At 61.5% G+C, this 20,256-nt stretch overlaps 2 protein-coding genes across 7 annotated transcripts in view; both read right to left on the bottom strand.

The window, feature by feature from the left end:
• Positions 1 to 774: 774 nt before the first annotated feature.
• Positions 775 to 17,094, bottom strand: PCBP2 (poly(rC) binding protein 2). 6 transcript variants are annotated; one of them, XM_059832846.1, is made up of 16 exons: positions 17,022 to 17,094; positions 14,207 to 14,342; positions 13,702 to 13,725; positions 13,567 to 13,599; positions 13,115 to 13,231; positions 11,496 to 11,627; positions 10,741 to 10,869; positions 10,153 to 10,227; positions 8,465 to 8,551; positions 8,226 to 8,291; positions 7,406 to 7,447; positions 6,214 to 6,286; positions 5,673 to 5,711; positions 4,555 to 4,607; positions 3,967 to 4,136; positions 775 to 1,225 (listed from the first exon to the last, which is right to left on the bottom strand). In XM_059832846.1, exons 2-16 carry the CDS (start codon positions 14,273 to 14,275, stop codon positions 1,189 to 1,191), a joined length of 1,146 nt encoding a protein of 381 aa, XP_059688829.1. In that variant the 5' UTR covers positions 14,276 to 14,342; positions 17,022 to 17,094; the 3' UTR covers positions 775 to 1,188. The 6 variants fall into 6 exon arrangements, with proteins under 6 accessions (XP_059688829.1, XP_059688830.1, XP_059688831.1 ...); XM_059832847.1 differs by lacking the exon at positions 8,226 to 8,291 and having other exon boundaries at positions 4,555 to 4,610; XM_059832848.1 differs by lacking the exon at positions 8,226 to 8,291.
• Positions 17,095 to 19,959: 2,865 nt separating this feature from the next.
• Positions 19,960 to 20,256, bottom strand: part of AMHR2 (anti-Mullerian hormone receptor type 2) — a 10,858-nt gene continuing 10,561 nt past the window's right edge. Inside the window, exon 12 of the mRNA XM_059832744.1 lies at positions 19,960 to 20,003. Within this exon, the coding sequence (XP_059688727.1) occupies positions 19,960 to 20,003 (44 nt within the window). The remainder of the gene's footprint in view (positions 20,004 to 20,256) is intronic.

The raw sequence follows: 20,256 nt of genomic DNA, 5'->3' as shown, positions 1-20,256 counted from the left end.
CCTGGCCCCCCACCCCCCTGCACACCCCCCACTTGTACAGCCCCAAATATTTATATAAATATCTATCGATCTCTACAGAAAGCTCTGTGCTGTCTCTGTGCCTGGCGGGGGGGGGGATAGGACTCAGGGAGGGGGTACTGGGGCTTATTTTAGGGATGGGGGGGGCAACAGAGAACAGCAGTAGAGGTTTTGTGTCTCCCTTTTGTGTTTATGTAGGCCCTACTGTAATAGCCCCCACCACAGAGGACCTGCCTTCTCAAGCAGTGCAGGAGATTATTTTTTTTTTGGGGGGGGGGGGGGGGGGGGGGGGCACAGCATATAAGGGGCTGAGCCCCCCCCTGCAGTCCCAGCTCATGTTTACTGGTGGAACTGGGAGCACTGGTTGGTGGCAGAGACCCAGTGCTGGACACCCAGTGGGAAGGAAGGGGGGGGCAATTACTCTCCCCCCCTCACCCCTGTGAGGCAAGGTTGGGGGGAAAGAGGCAGAGAATGAATCCACCCCACTGGCATACTGGTTTCCATTAAAGACCAGTTTGCAGGGCACTGGGAGAAGCAGAGAAACCCCCAAACCATCTGCAGTATCAAAGACCCCTCCCTCCCAAGGCCTGGTGTTTATCCAGGCTGGGGGCCCCATTCCACCCCTGGAGGGAACCCAAACCCCAGCTGGGCCATACTGGGAGCACTGGGCAGAACTGGGGGGGGGGGGGTGTTCAAATAAAGACGGAGACAGGCAGATCCATTAACCAAAATATCCTCCAGTTTCTATTCACAAGGAAAAGCTCCAGTCCATCTTTTTATTAATTTTTTTTTTGAAAAATTTCCTGACGTTACAGAACTAAACTGAAATGTTTCTCTTCCACTCTTACATTTCATGACAAAACAGAAACTTCATGAGCCGAAAAAAAGGGGGGGGTGAGGAGGGGGGGGCAGGGAGGAGAGAGAGAGAAGCTTTATAAAACTAAGATCTGGGGCTCAGCCTTTTAACAGCTGAACAGAGAAAGGAATTAAAATGCTGTAATTAAAAAAAAAAACAAACAAAAAAACAAAACCAAAAAATAAACCTCATGAGTGGCCGCGGAGAGCATGGAGGAACCGAAAAATTTACAAACTAGTTAAAACCTGGGGCTGGCTGCTAAGGGACTACACAGATGGATGGTGAGGTGAGGCCGAGGGTCCGCGTCGGGGCCCCTAGCTGCTTCCCATGCCCCCGGTCTCCGAGGAGAGCCTGCAACGAAGAAAAGGGCGTCAGAGGGGGCCCCGGTTTGGGGGGGCAGGAGGAGGAGGGATGGGGTGCAGAGGAGGAAGGGCTTCCCCGTGGGGAGCAGCTGGAGGGGGACAGTCCCCCAAGGAGGGAAGGGAGGAGGGTTTTTGGGTGCAGGGGGGTTGCTTTAATGCACAAGCGGCAGGGAAGATGCAGCAAGGAGGGGGTGCAGCCTGCTGCCCCCGACTGTCCCCCCCAAAATGGAGCCAGAGGGCTCCCCTGGGGAGGGACGGATCCAGACCGAGTGCACCAGCAGGCTCTGCTCCAAGCAGCAGGGCAAAGCTTTTGGGAGGTGGGGGGGACACACCCAGGGGAAGGGGGACCCTGAGGTGCCCCTGGGCACCCCAGGGTGCAGGCAGGCAGGAATCAGGCAGCAATTCCTACAGGGAAGGCAGAGAGCAAGGGAGGGGGGGCTGTACCCCCACCAGGGACCCCTTGGGGAGCACAGAGGTGGGGGGGACGGGACATACACACGATGCAAGGGGGTCCCCGAGCAAGCAGGGACAACGCCGGCACCCCCAACCCGCACCGAGCATCCCCAGGAGCTGCTACCTCCACTGCTCAAAGCTTCTCCCTCTCTGCGATTTAGGGGGGGGGCACCCCAACATGGGTGGCAGTGAGCGCCCCCCCCACAGCAAGAGGGGCACCCCGTGAGGCCCCCTCCCCGGGGCTCAGCCCCCCCCCGCCGTCGGCACAGATCTAGCAGAGCAGATTCTCACCGTGGCAACTTTATTACAGGTACAGACATTAAAGAGAGACAGGCTAGGCCGCGAGCCCCGTGGGCAACGTCACCCGGAATGCAATTAAATCCCGACTCGGTTTATTCGGTAACGAACCCTTCCCTCCACCCCCCAACCCCACCCCCCCCTCCCCAAACCGCAATTGCAACCAAGCTACTAAAAAAATGGAGAAAAAAAAAAGAGGAGAAAAAAAAAGCAGCAGCTACAAGATAGCAGGATGGAGAAGGAATCGAACAGATCACTAGACTCCAGGCCGGGCTGGGACACGGGGAAAATCGTCTCTCGGCCGGCAAGAAAACTCGGTTCTAAGAAACATCACAAGCTCACTTTGGAGTAAAAAGGAGGAGGAGGAAAAAAACCAACCCAAAACCAATGTAAAAGAGAAAAAAATTGCTCTTCCAAGTCTCCTCTACGGGGTCTCCATGCTGCCACCGATCTGCTGGTCCTCTAAGGCCACAAGCAGACTCAGTAAGGAGAAAATCTCTGCTTTTCCGCTTTCAGTTTGTTAGTGACACATGGCACAGCTGGAGCGGAGGTACCCTTAGCGGCAGACACAACATTTAGAGCCAGGAGAGGGACAGGTTTCATGCCAAGCAGACTGGAGACACAAGGGGCGGTCGGAAGAGGGTTGGGGAGGCTGGCGGGTGCTTCGGAGGCCCCCGCTGTGGCGAGCGAGGGGGTGGTGGTGGAGGAGGAAGAAGAAGAAGGGGTGGAGGGTTGAGAGAGGTTGATGCTGAGGTGGTCAGGGATCGTGACGGAGGCTGCCTGGGAGGAGGGTTTAGCGCTTTCTAAACTGTAACAGAGGAGAAAAGGAACAAAAAAAAAAAATACGGGTGGGTGGAAGGGAACACCACAAAAAAAAAGCACAGGACAAACAGCGTAAAATCGCACGAGCCGAGCTCGGGGAGGGAGGGAGGGAAGGAGGGAGCGGCACTGCGATGCCGCAGCCGTGCTCAGCGAGGTCTGGCCTTGCCTCCAAGCCGCACCGGGACCCCCCACGCACCCTGAAGCCCTGGGCCGAGCCATCGGCTCAGCAGCAAGACCATCCCAGTGCCCTCGGAGCCGGGCACCTCAACGCAACCGGTGTGGACCAAGTGGAATAAGCCACAAAAGAAGAGAGAGAAATCACAGGCGGCTTCTCCTCTGCTCCCGCTCAGGAGCGGGCTGGAGCTGCCATGCCACCCCAGCATCAACCCATGTGGCACCGAGTGGTGGTAAGTCCCTGCATGGGCTTGGGGCTCGCCCAGCTCTTCTCCTCCATCCAGAGCCCCAGGGGCTGAGGACTGGGGAGGACGGCACTCCCAGCCCGGCTCATCGCAGGGGACACGGGACGCCGTGGCAAGACAAGCCTGAGCACACGGAGTCCAAGTCGGGCCCTAAATCCCCGCTGCGGCAGAGCGAGCCGCAGCGTGCCGCATGGCGGGCAGGCGGCCAGGCCCCGCGCAGGGCTGCGGGGAAGCCAGCCGTCCCCGTCGGGGCTCGCCGGTCTCTCCGAGGAGCCAAGCCAGCACCAACTCCTCTCCCTGGGATCACAGCATCCCGCTGGGAGATGCTCAGGATCTCCACAAGCAGGCCCTAAGGGCATCCCTCCTCTGTCACCCCACAAAAAAGCCCTCACCACGCAAGCGCCGGATCGAAACAGCACAGCCCTAACCGCCAAGAGCCTGACGAGGCCAGGCATGGCTTTTGAGCAGCCATGGGCTCCCCTCAGCCCCGCGGCCAGACTCCTTTCCAGCCAGGTTCGTTAACCTAACAGACCGGGAGGCAATCGCACCAGGAAAATGGGACAGCAGGCACGGGGAAGGGAAAGGAAAGGAAAGGGGGGGGAAAAATAGGAGAGAAACCCCTTCCCCCTCATGCGTCGGGGCACAAGGAGGGTCCTGGCCCCAGGAGCAGTACCCCACGGCGCGGGCATGCAGTGCCAGCCCCCCCAGATCCGCGGAGCCTCGTTGCCCGGAGACTTACCTGACATTAATTAGATACTGGGCCAAGCTAATGCTCGCTGCAGATCCAGTTATGGTAACCTGCCTGTCAGTAGATCCTTCCACTGGATTGGCAATTTTGATCTGCGCCCCAGACATCTGGCGGATCTCATTGATTTTGGCGCCCTGACGCCCGATGATGCAGCCAATCAACTGCAGGGGGGAGAAAACGGCTTCGTTAGCGGAGGGCAAGAGCCAAGCGTGTTAACCCATCCTCCTCCTCCCCTGTCATGTGTCTGTCCCCGACAGGGACAGGGGTGGCATCTCTTGGGGGGTTTAAGGGGTAGGGAAAGGGGTTTTCTGCCTTAAAGCTGGCTGGAAGCAGGAGAAGGGATGTGGTGCCAGCAACAGTGAAACAAGGAAGCTGTTTGGGGTGCAGCTATCACCCATGGGTGCTGCCACAAGCCCTCCTGCAGCTTTGAAGCCAAGAATGGGCAAGCCTATGCCCCATTTTGTTCAAAAAAAGAGGGGCAGATCCTGGTGACCCACAGGGACAAGGCAGCAGCTGCCTGCCCACCACCCTCCCTCCCCAATGCTGACTGGAAAGGATGAATCCCATCTGGATACTCACATCATTTGGAATGGTGAGTTCATGAGAGGTGGTTTGAGCGGAGGCATCCAAACCTGCTTAGAGACAGAGAAAAAGCGGGAGAAGTTCAGGGGGAGGCGGTGGGACAGGGGGGCGCAGCACAGACAGACCGCAGCAGTCAAACCAGCATTTGCTGCCGGCTTCATGGCTACCTTGAAGACGGTTTAAAACAGGAGGGGAAGGGCAGAGCAAGCTGTGAGGTTACTCCAACCCTCCCCGCTGCTTCCCACCTCCTCCCCGCTCACCTGCTTTCCCCCTCCTTGGTCACCTCGATTTCTCTCCCTCCCTTGTCCCCCTCCCCGCGATGTCACCACAGCATCTTCCTTCCGGTCAGGACAGTCCCAGAGCAGCGCACTCTCACTGCGGGGGCTCCATTCGGGCACTCGGCTCTGCTGCCCGCTCCATTACCAGCTTTGAAGAACTACACTACCCCCCCTCTTCCTCCTCCTCGCCGCCACAGCCCCGGCAGGGCAGTGCTACGCCGGCCGGCGCTGGCGTCACGAGGCTGCTCAGGTCTTGGAAGGGGCCAAGCGTGTGTGCTAAGTGTATTTTTTTAATGTTTTTAAATTCCACCCCCCCACCCCCAGCTCGCTCCCTGCTACAGGGAGCGGCGGGATCCTCAAGACCTCACCCCAGGGCTTTGGCAGGGGCGAAGCAGCCTGGGGACACACCGGCGGCAGATGCAGTTATGGCAGTGCTGTCCCCCCCTTCGCCAGCAGTTCTGCCACTGGCAGCAAGCAGGGACTCGGCCGCTGCAGGCGATCTGCTCCAGCAACTCCTCGGGCAGGGGGAAATCACTCCCCCCACCAGCACATGGTTGGGGAGTAAAGCGAGGGGGCCCAAGGCTCGCTAACAGCGTCAGGCGCTGGATGACCGAGCCCTCCAACAAGTCCTGCTGCTCTCCACTGTCCAGCTGACTACTCCTGGAGCATGTACAACCAAGCCAGTCGGTACCTCCAGCCCTTCTAAGGCTCCCCTTGACCCCCCCTTTCCCCTCCCATCCGTGCACAAAGGCGGGCAGCATTTAACAGGGAGAACGAGACCCCGGTCAGTATTAATACACAATAGAATAACTACAGATTTTGTTTTTTAATCATTACCCCAATAGCCTTTCACCTCTGGAGAGCTGGATTCAATGCCTGTTAAGATACAAGTGACAATGAGTTCGGCTGTCTCAAGTTTAGAGCCCCAAAGGGATATTTTAGCCATCTTAGCAAATCTACAGCAAATTTGGTACAACTCAACAGTTGCCAGCTCAGGACTGGAGTAGCCGGAGGGGAGAGAGAGGGTGCTGCGGGTCGGGGGGTCTCCCGATGCATTGGCAGAGCTGTGGAGGATGGGGGTGAAGAGGAAGGAAAGCAGCACGGAGGCCCTGCCTGCCCAGTGGTTTGGTTTTTCCTCTACCCTCTGCGGCCCCCCGCGACTCACAGAGGCCAGTACCAAGTCACCCCCAGAGACGTCATGACAAACATCATTACCTGGCTGGGCTCGGCTCTGGGGGAACATTTGCTTTTGTTGGTTTGGTTTTTTTTGCGAGCGCGAGACCCAAGCGGAGGCCCCGTTAGAGAGGAGCCAAGCGGCGGCTCGCAGGCTGGCCTTTGGCCCACGCTAGCGTACAGAAGAAAGAAGGAGTTTCCATACCACTGAATCCAGTGTTGCCATGAGACATTGGAAAGTGTGACTGTTGCATTGCCAACTGGTGCAGCTTGGTCAGCTAGAGGGGGAAAAAAGAGAAAGAAAAAAGGCTGATGTTAGCCATTTCCCAAGCCCAAGGGGGGCCAGGACTCGCACAGCACACACATTGACACAGACACTGCCAGTGGCACCGGGTCATCCCCCCCCCGGCCCCTCCACACGGTCCTCTCTGCATGGAGAGGAGGAAGGCGCCAGGCCAAGGTGGGCTGGGGGGGCTGTGCCCACCCCCTGGTGAAGCGAGGTATGAAAGGAGCTCAGGGAAAGAAGCAGAGAGGAGCAGGAGAGACGAGACGGCGGGGTGCTCACACCACACCATGCAGGGAGCAGCAGCGGGGACAGGAGTGCTGTGAAGGGAGATGGGGCTGGAGCCTGGCTCGGTTCAGCCCCCAGAGTAGCTCTTATTGCCCAGCCTCCTTCTAGCCCTTCTCCTCCCTGGCCTGGCGCGTCAGAGCCCCCCCCACCTCCCTCGCTGCTCTAAGGGTGCCAAGAGCAGAGATCAGCCCCCACCAAGCCTGCAACGAGCCTACGGGATGAGCATGGGTGCCAGAGGATGGTGGTGTCCGACAGCAAGCCGGGACAGTGCTCACAGGAGAGGCGGCCGCTGCCTGGACTGTCACTCCTCTCCCAAATGGTCCCCGACAGGCTGGCAGCAGCCTGGGCCGGGCCAGATCCAACACACACCCCCCACCAACTGCCACCTGCGACCGCTCGCTGGGCCAGCTGTCCCCTGCCCCAGGAGAACCACCATGACAGTGAACCATCATGTGCTGTTTTTGTTTTCTCTTGACGGGCTGCGTGCCAAATTCAAGAGGAAGGTGGGGGGGGCAAGGAAAAAGCCAGAGCTGGTGTGAAATGCCAAGCTGGGGAGAGGTGGGTCAGAAAAAAAAATATATAGGAGGAGGCAAAGTGTCAGAAAGAAGGTGGGGGAAGGAAAAAGGAGAGATCTGAGACCGGGTGAAGCTGGCTGCAGGAGGGCGATTGGAAGGGAGGCGAGTTTTTTGGGGGGGAGTTCGGATCGGATCAAGTATTCAGCCCAAGCTGACGGCTAGCGGCTCGAGTCGAGAAAGCACGGAGAAAATTTTGGAAGGGGGGAGGAGGAGGGTGGATTTCAAGACAAGAAGTTGTAAACAAAACTTACATCTGGCTGTGGAATGGCATACTGTCCTTGAATGGTATAGGCCTACAAAAGGAGGAAAACAGTCCTATTAACAACCATCGGACAGCCACCCAGGGACAGACAGATTTCAACTAGCCAGGAAGTCAGAGAGCCAAGGTGGAGAGTTCTCCGGGGCGAGGGAAGTGGGGCAGGGAGAGGCAGGGGACGGATAAATGCTGTAACAAGCAGTTTCTAGACGGGCGGTTACTCGAATTGGCCTTACGTGGCGGTTACAGGGAGGGAGTGGACAGTATGGCGCCGTCCCCCCCAAAAAAAAAGTGGCAGACAAAAACAGAACGGCTGGGATCTTGATGAAGATGTATGGTGTGGTGGAGTCCGACAATGCTTCTAGCCCTGCGCCCCCCGCCTCGCCGACAGGGGAAGATCTCCAACACCCCCGCCAGCCCTGCTAGCTCCCGGCCCCTCCTTTCCCCGGCCCAGCAGCAACCCCCCCAAAAAAAAAAGTCCCGTTCCGAGTCCTCTCGTCACTTCCGCACGCCTAGGAAAACGTCGCCGGGCAAGCTAGAGGTAAATGCTGGAGCTGGCTACCGATGCTAGACAAGGCAAAAGAGAGGCATTCAGGGGGGGTAACAAGGCTGAGTGCCTGACCTGCCACAATTCCATGTCTTGAGGTTAAGGGACAGCCACAGACTTCAGATTCCTCCTGAAGCTACCCAGAAAGGGCGAGTCACTGGCTGGGGCCTGGCTGGCTAAGGTTTGGGGGGGTGGGGGGGGCCGGGCAGGTGGGGGTGGGTGGGATAGGAAGGGGAGAGGGGGGTACACAGCCTCACTTCCAGGTCACCGGAAGAACTGCAGCCCAGGCTGGAATTGGCCCAAGTTCGTTGCCATGCAGTGGCTGCCGGGTGGCCTGCGTGAGGAGAGGTTGGTGGGCTCAGAGTCCAGTTCCCAGTGGACAGGAGTCCACAGCACAAAAGCCACCGTTGACGGTTTTGGGGGACGGGGACGGGGATGCCACCCTTGTTGGCAGTCTCAGAGAGGCCAAGGATTGAACGGGCCGTGGAGACTGAACTCCCCTCTCACCTCCTGAGGTGGTCCCTCCAAGTCAGAGTTGAGGCACATGGATGGGGCGGTGTGGGGGTAGCTCGCACTGCCGCTGCTGTACCTGTCCTGTGGATAAATTAGAGGACTTCAGTCTCCAGGGCTGTCAATCCGAAACCTTCCGCTAACACCAAAGTCACATCGACATTAGCTCTGCTTTTCAAGGGCTAACCCTGCTCTACGCACGACTCTGAGCTGCAAAGACAGAGCGCAACATCACCGGGAGCGGGGCCCGGACGGCTGCATGGGGCTGGCCGCGGCCCTGGGCCAGGGGAGAGGGGTGGAAGAGAAGGAGGGGGGAGAAGAAAGGGGAGGGGAGGGAAGAGATGCGTGGCTGTGGGAAGCCTGCTCCTCACTGCTCTAACGGGGAAGGCGGCCTGCTCCCGCGCCACGGGGGGGCCGCACGGTACAGCCCTCCGCTTGCAAGAGGCACGGGCACGGATGTACCAGCCAGGCGCCTCCCCCGGGGCGCAGAGCGGCAGGAGAAGCTGTCGGAGAGGCAGGGGGGGCTGACCAGGTTCAGGGAGGGGAGGAAGAGGAGGCAGGGAGGGCAAGGGGTGGGGGGCGGGCCGAGGCGAGGAAGGGGACGGTGGCAGGTCCGTCCCCAAAACAAGCATGGCGTGCCAGCCTGGCGGGTGGGTGAAGAGCAGAGTCAGGCCTGGCTCTCGGGGAGGCCGGCGGCAGCTACCCCCTTCCCTGCCTATGGAGGCTTCCATCGACAACGCCAGGCCCTGCTTGCGCTGCCTGAGCGGGTCCCCGGGCCAGCTAGGGGCTCCGGGCCCTGCTGGAGCCCACCCCGGAGGGGTCTCCCTGACAGCAGGAAGGCAGCGGATGCATTTGCACGAGTCGCCGCGTTTTTTCTCCAAGTGTTACGGCAGCCCTGGGAAACGCAGGGTGGGGAGCAGGTGACCCGCACCCGGGCCTGAGCCTCCTGTCTTGCCCAGCGGCCCAGATGGGACCGTGGGCGAGGACACCCAGCCAGCACCCCCCCAACCCCAAACAGGGCCGGGGGGATTCAGGCCTTTACAGCAGACAGGATCCCAAGGGAGCCCTGTCATCTGTCTCGGCAGCAGGGAGGCAAGCAACTCCCCTGGATCAGCTCAGCGCAGGAGGGACTAAATCGCACGTCACCTGATGGCTACTCCTATCTGACACCCTCCCCTCGTGCGAAATGAAACCTTTCCGCACCCCAGGCTAAGCCTTTGCACCCCAAGAGCCAGCCCCGGAGAGCAGAGAACCCCCCAACCCTCTGGGCCAGTCACCCACAACAGGTCACACTGAATCCTCAGAGCCAGCCCCAGGCAGAGGGGCAGAGCCTGGATTTGGCAGCTGGAGTCTCGGCCTGATTCAAATCCCCCACTGCTGCCACCACACTGGGTTTTTTTTTTGGCTGGTTAACTTCAGAGCTGTTTGCCAGCACTTCCTCCTCCCCAAATCAGCCTTTTTGCCTCCCTACCCCATCCCACCTCTGCCCTCTTCCATCCCTCAGCAAGGAAGGCTCGGAGCAGGCTCTGGGAGGCCGAGGCCAAGCAGAGTCACTCTCTGCCGGAGGAAGCGGCGTGGGTGACAGGCACGCAGAGCAGCTGATGTGTGCTGGCAGCGTGGCAGCTCGGTAAGACACCCCCTTCCTCTCCCCACCCCACACCCCAGGAGCAGAGGAGAGGCCTTACCTGACCGCCTGCAAAGATGACGGGAGAGCTGGATGGCTTGGGTCGGTACGGGATGGTGACGCCCTTCGGGGGAGACTGGGTGACAGGCAGAGAGAAGAAGTTAGACACAGAGTGCCACTGGCACCAACAGTCCCCTCCCTGCACCCCAGACACCAACACTCTGCTTCAGGTTTAAAATCAGCCGTTTGGGAGGACACAGAGCAATCCTATTTCTTCCCCATCCCCGGGCATGGGGCCGAGGGACAACACCCAAGGAGCAGAGCAGCGCGCGAGGGAGGCTGGGACGGCAAGACACTGCTGCTCAGTGTCACCGTGCTGAGCAGCACGACCAGTCACCACGGAGCCGTGGGTGACACTGTTAGCCAGTGAGCAGCTCCAGAGGCCTGGCTCGACCCCGGTTTTAAGCAGCTCCAAGCCCCACCTGGATGAGGCTGTAATCCCCAGCTATCCCTTTATCCCCCAGCAGCCGTTTCTCTGTCCTCAGCGGTTTCCACTCATGAGGAGGGCCGCAGCTCGCCAAGGGCAGCGGGGATCCCTGCGCTGTATGCGCCTCCCCGGGGGAAAAACGGGGCCGAGGGGAGGCCCTACCTCAAGCATGACGACGCAGATCTGTTTGACACACTCGATGATGGACTGTGGGATCCCAGCAATGGTGATGGCTCGCTCGGTCGAGTTGGGCAGCATGTCTCCTGCCACCTGGACCTGTGCCCCCGTGCTCTGCAAAGTTTACAGTTAAAAATAGGCAGTCAGACCCCAGGGAAGGCTGTGACCTCAGCGACAAACCCCGTAGCCGGGTTATACATAGCCAAAACTGCCCCCGCTCCGCTCCTTTCCCCCAGAATAAAGTCCTTTAATCCTAGTTGGAAATAATTCGGTCATTGGGAGCCCGGGGCAGGAGAGGAGGACCTGGGCTGCAGCCTTTCCCTGTAGCCCAAGTCAAGCCTGTCTCTGCAGCCAGTGGAGCTGGACAGAGTTAATCGCCCGGCATCCCAGGGTCGGCAGCGCACGGTGCTAAGTGGCATTACCGAAGGCGGCGCAGGCCTGGCAGTGCATTCCCCGCCCCGCCAACAACTGGGAAAAGGCTGGGGGGGGTACGTGATTCAGAGCCCTGGGAAGGGGGGAGGAGGAACCCAGGCGTCCTGCTGCGGGGGACAGTGCCGGGAAGGGGAGGGTCTGCCCCGAGTCTCAGTTTCACAAGCACTAAAAATACAAGGGAGCTCTAAAAAGGTCAAATGATGCCACATCTCTACTATGTGGTACCACCCAGGGTGGGGGCTGATGCAAGGACTTGCCCCTGGGGGCACGCAGACCCCGCGCATCCCCTCGGGCTGGCCAACACGCACCTCTCTTATCTCTTTGATCTTGCAGCCTCCTTTTCCAATGAGGGAACCACACTGGCTGGCAGGTACCACGAGCCGGAGGGTGACCGGGGGCCGGCTGGCAGCTGTACTGTTGGTCATGGAGCTGCTGATGTCCTGTGAGGAAGAGGAGTTAACTCAGAGGGGTCAGCCTGGCACCGTGCCCTTGCCGGAACGGCACACGGGGAGGTGACGTGCCCGGCAGAGGGATAGGGAAAATGACGCTGGCACAGGCAGGCCGGGCCAAGGTGACCCCGGGGTTCTCCCAGTCCTAGGGACTCCCAGGACTTCATTAGCGGCCCAGAAACAGCACAGCCACATTCTGGGAAAGGAAGAAGCAGCCAAACTCTGTTGTCTCCATGAAAATCAGGGTTTAATCCCCACCAGCCCAGTGCAGAGGCACCAGCTGGGTCATGCCGCAGCCAAACGGGAACCAGCCATGCCAGTGCTGGAAGGGGGACAAACGGCTGGGGGCTCAGTGCGCCCACAGCTCCCAGTTCAGCATGAAGCCTCCCGTTGTAACGGGGGATCAGGGCAGGAGCAGCTCCGGGGAAAAACAAGCCCGGCGCTGATTACAGCAGTCATGTGCTGGCAGGGGGAGGGGAGGCACAAGGCCACGGCTCAACTGACCTACTAAAATAAAAGCTTTAACTCTGAGCCCAGTGCTCGGAGCGCCGGCAGCCAGGAGCCACACTCCGTCCAGGAGCCCTCGGAGAACTCCAGTTCATGGGGTACAGAAGAAACAGCTCCAGGCTGAGCAGCCTTTTAGGCAGCAGCGAGAGCAGAGGGGCCCCGGGGATAGATCTGCCAGCACCAGGCTGTCTCTTCGCAGGGAACGGTCCCAAATCCAAAGGGCAATGAGATTTTTACCCCCACAGGCGAGGCGAGGGCCATGGAGCTCTGCCCCACACCAGGCGAGGAGTGCTCACACCTTCCAAATGATGCAGAGCCGGATGAAAAGCTCCTCAACACCACGGCCCTGAGCAGGCTCGAACGCCTGCAGCCAGGATCCGGGTTATCCAGGATCAACATCCCCCTGGAAGTCACCGATTTAACAGGACCAGGGGCACAACGCAGCTCCTTCTTCAGCACCGCACCCCCAGGACCACTCCTCAGCAGGGCCGGAGATGGAGCCGAGCCCCCGCTGCCCACCGAGGAGTGCCGAAGAGGAAGCAGCATGACCACCCAGGAGGACAAGCTAAGCCACAGGAGTTTCAAAGCCCTGCTCTGTTTTAAGCTGTGAAACAGCTCGCCACAGGGTGTTTTGGGCCCAGGAAAGTCCCTGCAGGGCTCTGGCACTCAGCAAGCAGCTGCTTAAGGACAGCTGAGCACACATGGGGAAGTGTCACTACCTGGACCTTGACCCTGCTTGCAGCCGGGCAAAGATCAGGCCCCACAGGGAAAACACCGCCAGCCCATGCGGAACAAGCCCATCCTGCAGCTTATCCCCAGGAAGAGCTTTCCCCTGTGCTCCGGACCCCCCCAGCACACTCTGGCGCAGATCCCAGGGTAAATTTATCCAGGGACGGGGGTAAAGGATGACTGCAGGCAGGGCAGCAGCCTGCTCGCTCTGGGCAGGAGGGGGCTCGAGGCCGCAGACGCACCTCTTCCAGTTTGTCAATGATCATCGCAAAAGCTTTGAAAATGGCATTGGTGGGTCCAGCGAGGGTGATGATCCGTTCGGGGCAGTTCCCTTCTGAGATGTTAATGCGAGCACCGCTCTGCGGGAGGAAAGCGAGCAGACTTCAGGGCTCCCGGCCCCCCAAAAGCAGCGGCAGGTCTACACACCCAGATCGGTTATGCATGGGGCAGCCAGGGTCCCCCGGGATCCACCGCTGGTGATGAATCCTCCCGCCCTCCCTCGGCTCCGGGCAGCCATCTTAGCCTCCTCGGCTTCCTGCCCCGGCCCTGCCTACACCTCCCAGCATGCCTCGCGCCCGCCGGCTCCCATCTGCTGCCGGTGCCGCTGGCACCGCACTGCCTGAAAATTCCTTTTAAGGCCCACGCCGCTGCGGCCCCACCGGATCCCCCGGTTCTCCCCAACGCCGGGACTCACCTCCTCACGCATCTTCTTCACAGACTCCCCTTTCTGTGCGGAGGGAGAGAAGGGAGAGGCGTTAGTGCGGCCATGCAGGGCAGCGGGTAGGGGGGAAAGAGGGAGGCAGGGCGAGGGGGTTTGTTGCTCACTTACCTTCCCAATGATGCTTCCCACCTCCTGGGATGGAAACAAAAGCGGCAATTAGTCAGTGCTTAAAAAAACTCCGGGAGTCCCAAGCTTAAACAACTCCCTTTTACAGTCAAAAAAAGTTCCTGAGGACCCCAGATATCACCCCCACCCCCCAAGATGTACTGACACCTTGCTCCCAGCTAAGCTCTCCATCAAGTCACTTTTTCCCCCCCTCTCCCAGGCTGTTATTTTTATTGATGCGCTGCGCTTTTAAAGCGCTGCCTTGCTCGTCATGAGATATCCAGGAGCCGGCCGGGTGCCAAGGAGCACATTCCTAACACCACTGCCTAATGGCTGCAATAACTAGGCAGCTCAGAAACGTCCGACCGACGCAATTTACTGCCATGGAAGCGCCCAGCCTCCATCCAGGCTGTGGGAAGGGCTACCCCTACGTCATGGCCCAGCCGGACTTGGGCGAGGGGCTTTGGCACGGCCCCGCATCCCACCCGGGGCAGGGGAGGACACGTACCTTTCCATGCATAAGTAGTCGGATGGTGAGTGTGACATTTAAACCACCTTCAATGACACCGGTGTCCATCTTGAGCTGCGTTGGGTTGAGTCAGGCTTTGTCAGTGGTCAGATCTTTGGTCGTTGGGTGAGCAGAGCTAGGAACGAGAGAGGGGTTGTGTTTGAAGGGCTGTACCAACCCTCCCCAGCCAGTTTCAGACCCATCCCAGATGGATTCAAGCCCCCGTATGTTTTTTTCTACCCCTGAATATCCCCCAGCAGTTTTAGGGCTACACTCCTCTCCAAGCAGCAATCAGAAGAGCCTATCTGCAGGGGTTCAGCTCCCCAACAGGCTGCTCCTCCTGCCAGGCGTTTTCCAAGGCGGATGGGACTGAACCGGCACAATCCCACCGGCACTGAGTAACAGCCAGAGCTGTGAGGTTCTCGCTCGTCCCCTGCCTCCTTCCAGCCCTGCTCCTCACAGAGGCTTTGCCTACAGCTCGGGGGAACTTGCCTTTACTTGCGAGCCCCACACCTTAATCTAGATTACAAGGTTTCCTCTGCAGCTGCGTGTAGACACACACGCGCCAGACAGAGCAACCGCCCTGTTCCCCTTTGGTTTAACCCGCTTGGGGAGCCGGGCTGTTGAGAAAATAAAATATAATAACTTATCTGCACCCTGAGCCTGCGTGGGGAGGCCTTTCAGACTGGTTTCCAAGTTGATTTACTCAAACCAGATAAGGCCACACGAGCACACGATCAGGTTTCAAACAACCTGCAGCCTGAGTCGACAGCAGTTGCAAAACACCACGACGGGCCACCAGCTCGGCTAGTCAGCCATTTAACTTGAAAAATAAATTAAACTAAATTTCAGCTCCTGTTTTTATCAGTCCGGCTGGTCACCGCCCCATCAAAGTTTAACCAAGCCCAGGGAAAGAAGAAGCTGGGGCGAGGGCAGGGGGATTAATCTGGCAGGGGACCGTGCCAAGCGGGCAGCGCTGCCACGCTCTGGGTTAATGCTCTTTTAAGGGGAAGCCGCTGGCACAGAAGGATTTTTTTTTTTGCCGTGGCAAGGAGTTACAGCCTCCATAAAACTCAGCCTGACATCCCGTCGGATCCAAAAAGGCACCCGTTTGCCTAGTTTGGAAAGAAGGACTCAGGATCGGAGCCCGGCGGCGGCAGAGCGAGGAGGAGAGTCTAGACCCGAGCCCACGAGTTGGTTGTTTACAAGTTTCCCAGTTCACCGGAGGTGGCAGGAGCCTCGCTGGCACCCGCCGCCGTCTCTCCGGCTCTGAACCCACTCCTCCTCCCACCAGTTCAGCGTCCCAGTTCGCCTTCGTTAGCATTAATTTGCTTTCCTGGCAGCGGTTTTGCCAGTCGAACAAGCTTGGGTCGGTTACAGGGCCGCCTCACAGCCTGCCAGGGACAAAAGATGCCGACCAAACCTGCCGGGGGGTTATGCAAAGGGAGAAGCGAAGCCGTGCGGGGCAGGCCGAGGCCGGTGCGCAGCCATCGCTCCAATCCAGGCTCACAGCGAGGCTCTTCCGCAGTAAAACTCTCCCCAAACTTCTCCTTACCTCCATCTGGCAGCCCTGCCTGCCCGCACAGTGCACATGGAGGGCTGGGCCCCTGCCTGCACCGGGATCAAACACCCTCCTCCCCACTCAGGATCCAAGCCCCAAACTGGAACCATTTTGTGGGGGGGAAAGTGGTAGCCGGGGCAAGGATTTGGCTCCAAAACTGGCTCATCCCTGCAGCAGAGGGGGTGAAAAACAACTCCGGAGCTGGAGACCCCAGCTCCAAACCCGGCTTATTGGCCCAGGGGGAATGGGCGGCACGGACCGACCCCCAGGCCTGGGATTAAGCCTCCGGACTAGGCCCGTCCAAAAAGGGGGGGTAAGAGGGAGTCCCCAGTCCCGGGATCGCAGCTCTAAACTGGACCCGGACCCCAGAGGGGGGAAAACCAGCCGAGTCCCGGGAGCAGGGCTCAGCCCCAGCTTGGGCCCAAGAAGCTGGGGGGTAGTTCCAGACCCCAAACCAGGCTGGGGGGGGGGGAACCGGTTCCGAGGCTCTAAAAATACCCCAACACCCGGAGAAGGGGGCGGCGGGAGGGGGGGGGGGGCGCGGGGGCAGAACCCCGGCCCGGGATCACGGCTCCAAACCAGGCCAGCCCCGGCGGGGTGGAGGGGGGAAACCCCGACTCCTCAGGGGGAACGGGGCGGGGGGGCGGGTGGCGGCTCCGAACTGGGCCCGTCCCCCCCAACCCCCCCCCCCCCCCGGCGGCGGCGCCGCGAACCGGGGGAAAACAACTCGGGATAGCAGCAAAAACAGGCCCCGGCTATTTAAAAAAAAAAAAAAAAACTAAAGCAAAAAAGCGCAAAGAAAGGCAAAAAAAGGCAAGAAAAAAATTCCCCCCCCCCGCCCCCCCGCAACCGCTCGGTACCGGGGGGGGATGGGGGGGGGTGGCGGCGCCATGTGACGCACGCGGCTCCCCGGCCCCCCCCCGGTCCCGGTCCCCGCGGGGGGGGGCGCGGCGGGGAGAGGAGGGAGGGGCGGCGGCGCCCCCCACCCCCCCCCGCCCCGCCGGCGGCGCGGCGCGCGCGCAGGCCGCGGCCTAGGCCGCGACTAGGCCGCACGTAGGCCGCGGGCTGGCGTGAGGGCGCGGCCAGCGCCGGGCGGCGGCGGCCGGCGCGGGGGCGCTACGCGAGGCCGCGGCTCCGCAGCCGTTGTGGAAGTCGGCGCCGGATGGCGGCGAGGGGCTGCGGGGGGACTTCGAGGGGGGAGGGAAGGGGGTCGGGAGGCGGCGTGCGGGGGGGAGGGGGGGGGATCGGGCCTACCTGGAGCGGCGCCGGTAACGGCGGCGGGAGAAGGGCGCTCCGGGCGGAGCGGGAGGAGGGAGGGCGGGGAGGAGGGGAGGGAGGTGGGGGGGGGAGAGGGAGCGCGCCGGGGCGGGCGGGCGGGATGGCGGCGGGAGGCGGCGGCGGCGGCTGCTCCTGCTGCGGCGGCCGCGGCGGGTCTGGGAGGGGGCGGCGGGAGCGGCCCGATTTACACCCCGCCCCGACCCGGAAACGGACGCCGCGCACCAGCGAGGCGCGGCGGGGCGGGGATAGAGCGGCCTGCCCCCTCCCCGCGCCCCGCCCCGCCGCGCTCGCACCAGCGAAGGCGGGAGGAGGTGAGGGGGGGGACCGGCGGGTAGAGCGGCGACGTACGGCCGCAGCGCCGCCCTGGCGGTTCGGAGGACATCGGGCGAAGGGGCATTGGGGGGGGGCAATGGGGCAGGAGGGGGGGAATGGGGGGGCAATGGGGCAGGAGGAGGGGAATGGGGGGGCAATGGGGAGCAATGAGGGCGGGAGGGGGGCGATGAGAGAGAATGGGGGGGCAATGGGGCAGGAGGGGAGGAATGGGGGGGCAATGGGGCAGGAGGAGGGGAATGGGGGGGCAATGGGGCAGGAGGGGAGGAATGGGGGGGCAATGGGGAGCAATGAGGGCGGGAGGGGGGCGATGAGAGAGAATGGGGGGCAATGGGGCAGGAGGAGGGGAATGGGGGGGCAATGGGGCAGGAGGGGGGGAATGGGGGGCAATGGGGAGCAATGAGGGCAGGAGGGGGGCGATGAGAGAGAATGGGGGTGCAATGGGGCAGGAGGGGAGGAATGGGGGGGCAATGGGGCAGGAGGAGGGGAATGGGGGGGCAATGGGGCAGGAGGGGGGGGAATGGGGGGCAATGGGGCAGGAGGGGCAATAGGGGGTGGGGGGGCCGGAGGGGAGCAAGGGGGGGTGATAAGGGGTTGGGGGGGCAACAGGGGTAGGAAAGGGGTAATGGGGGGCAATGTGGGGCGATAAGGGGCTGGGGGAGGCCATGGGGGCAACAAGGGGCAGGAGGGGCAATGGGGGTGGGGGCAGGTTGGGGGGCGAAGGGGCAGCCCCCCCCCCCACCCGCCATGACGGGGGTTTGTGTGTCCGTCGTCCCCCCCCCCCCGGGTCCCAATGGCGCGAAGGAGACACTGAGACGGTGCGGTGTCCCGGGGGCTTTATTGGGGGGCAGCGGGGGCACCCCAGCACCCAACCACCCCCGCCCCGGCACCCAGGGCCCACCCCCGGGACCACGGGGCGAGGGGACATGGGGGGACCCCGTGGGCATGAGGACATGATGGGCACGGGGACACGGGTGGGCACGGGTGTCATGGGTGGCCACGGGTGGGCATGGAGGTCATGGGTGGGCATGGGAGGTCCCAGGTGGGCACGGGTAGTCATGGGTGGTTCCAGACGGTCATGGGTGGACATGGGTGGTCATGGGTGGTCACATGTGGTCATGGATGGACATGGGAGGTCAAAGGTGGACATGGGTGATCATGGGTGGTCCTGGGTGATCACACATGGTCATGGATGGACATGGGAGGTCAAAGGTGGACACGGGTGATCATGGGTGGTCATGGGTGGTCACACATGGTCATGGATGGACATGGGAGGTCAAAGGTGGACACGGGTGATCATGGGTGGTCATGGTTGGACACACGCAGTCATGGATGGACATGGGAAGTCAAAGGTGAACATGGGTGGTCATGGGTGGATATGGGTGGTCATGGGGGGTCCTGGTTGGACACACGTGATCATGGATGGACATGGGAGGTCAAAGGTGGACACGGTAGTCATGGGTGGTTCCAGATGGTCATGGCTGGACATGGGAGGTCCCAGGTGGACACAGATGGTCATGGGTGGACACAGGTGAGCCTGGTTTGTCACACAGGTGGTCATGGCTGGACATACGAGGTCCCAGGTGGAGATGGTGGTCATGGGTAGTTCCCGATGGTCATGGGTAGACACGGGTGGGCCTGGTTGGTCACACATGATCATGGCTGGACACAGTAGGTCCCAGGTGGATACAGGTGGTCATGAGTGGACACGGGTGGGCCTGGTTGGTCACACGTGGTCATGGCTGGACATGCGAGGTCCCAGGTGGACATGGGTGGTCATGGGGGGTTGTAGGCACACGGTTGGCCACGGGAGGACATAGGTGGTCCCTGGTGGTCACATCTGACCATGGGTGGTCACAGCACCCAGGAGGGCATGGATGGGTGTGGGCACACGGGTGGTCACAGGAGGACACGGGTGGTCACGGGTGGTCACGGGTGGCCATGGCAGGAGACAGGCGCCGGGCAGTGACGGTGGTCTCAGTCGGAGTCGCTGCTGGAGGAGGAGGAGGAGGACGAAGAGCGCTGCAGGGGGACAGGACAGGCATGAGCACCTGGGGGGGCTGTGGGTGACCCCCCCTGTGTCCCCCCTCCCCGTGTCCCCCCCCTCACCTTATGCCTCTTCTGAGCCTTCTTCATCCTCTTCTTCATCTTCTTCGCCGCCTTCTTGTCCAGCCCAGGGGGGTACAGGGGGGGCACCCCGGGGTGGGGGGGCTGCAGTGGGGGGCACCCCGGGGGTCCCATCGGGCACAGGGGGGGCCCCGAGGGGGCCAGGGGAGCCCCTGGGGGGTATTGGGGGGTCCCAGGGGGGTACGGGGGCTGCCCAGGCCCTCCCAGCGGGTTTGGGGGTACCCCAGGGGAGGGGTACACGGGCTGGGGGGGGTACGCAGGGTTGGGGGGTGTGGGTTGGGGGGGTACGCGGGGTTTGGGGGGTACACGGGGTTGGGGGGGGGTGGCTGCCCTGGGTGGGGGAGAAAAGAGAAAATTGAGCGGGGGACCCCGATCCCCTCATTGCCCTGGGAGGGCAGGACGGGGGGGTCAAGGCAGCCCCCCACTTTGGGGGTGCCCCCCCGCTTGTCCTTCCCCCTTACCTGCACTGGGGTCCCACATGGCAGGTGACAGCTCCAGGACCTGGGGGGGGGGGGGGCACAGGGGTGAGCGGGGGCCCCCCAAAACCCCAGGAGGGGTCCCTGGGGAACCCCCACCACCATGGGGACCCCCCAACTCCGTGGGCCCCCCCCCATTGCCTCTGAGGGGAAACTGAGTCATGGGAGCTTGGGGGGGGGGGACAGCCATCTCCCTGTGCCCCCCCCCCCCCCGGGCTGGATCTAGGGGGGTCGGGGGGGGCAGGGCAATAATGTGGGGTACAAGAGGGGTTCGGGGA

The sequence above is a fragment of the Gavia stellata genome, chromosome 36, assembly GCF_030936135.1.
Source record: "Gavia stellata isolate bGavSte3 chromosome 36, bGavSte3.hap2, whole genome shotgun sequence".
Classification (NCBI taxonomy): domain Eukaryota; kingdom Metazoa; phylum Chordata; class Aves; order Gaviiformes; family Gaviidae; genus Gavia; species Gavia stellata.
Note: the sequence above shows the minus strand (reverse complement) of the source record. Positions and strands in the feature narration are given on the sequence as shown.

What these genes read in the sequence shown, in the direction of transcription:
- PCBP2 (XM_059832846.1), bottom strand. Translation starts at nt 14,275, where the DNA reads ATGGACACCGGTGTCATTGAAGGTGGTTTAAATGTCACACTCACCATC. An exon ending in TCATCTTTGCAGGCGGTCAG is followed by an intron (nt 8,552 to 10,152) that starts GTAAGGCCTCTC and finishes ATTTATCCACAG; the next exon opens with GACAGGTACAGCAGCGGCAG. An exon ending in ATGCCATTCCACAGCCAGAT is followed by an intron (nt 6,287 to 7,405) that starts GTAAGTTTTGTT and finishes TTCCCCCTCTAG; the next exon opens with CTGACCAAGCTGCACCAGTT.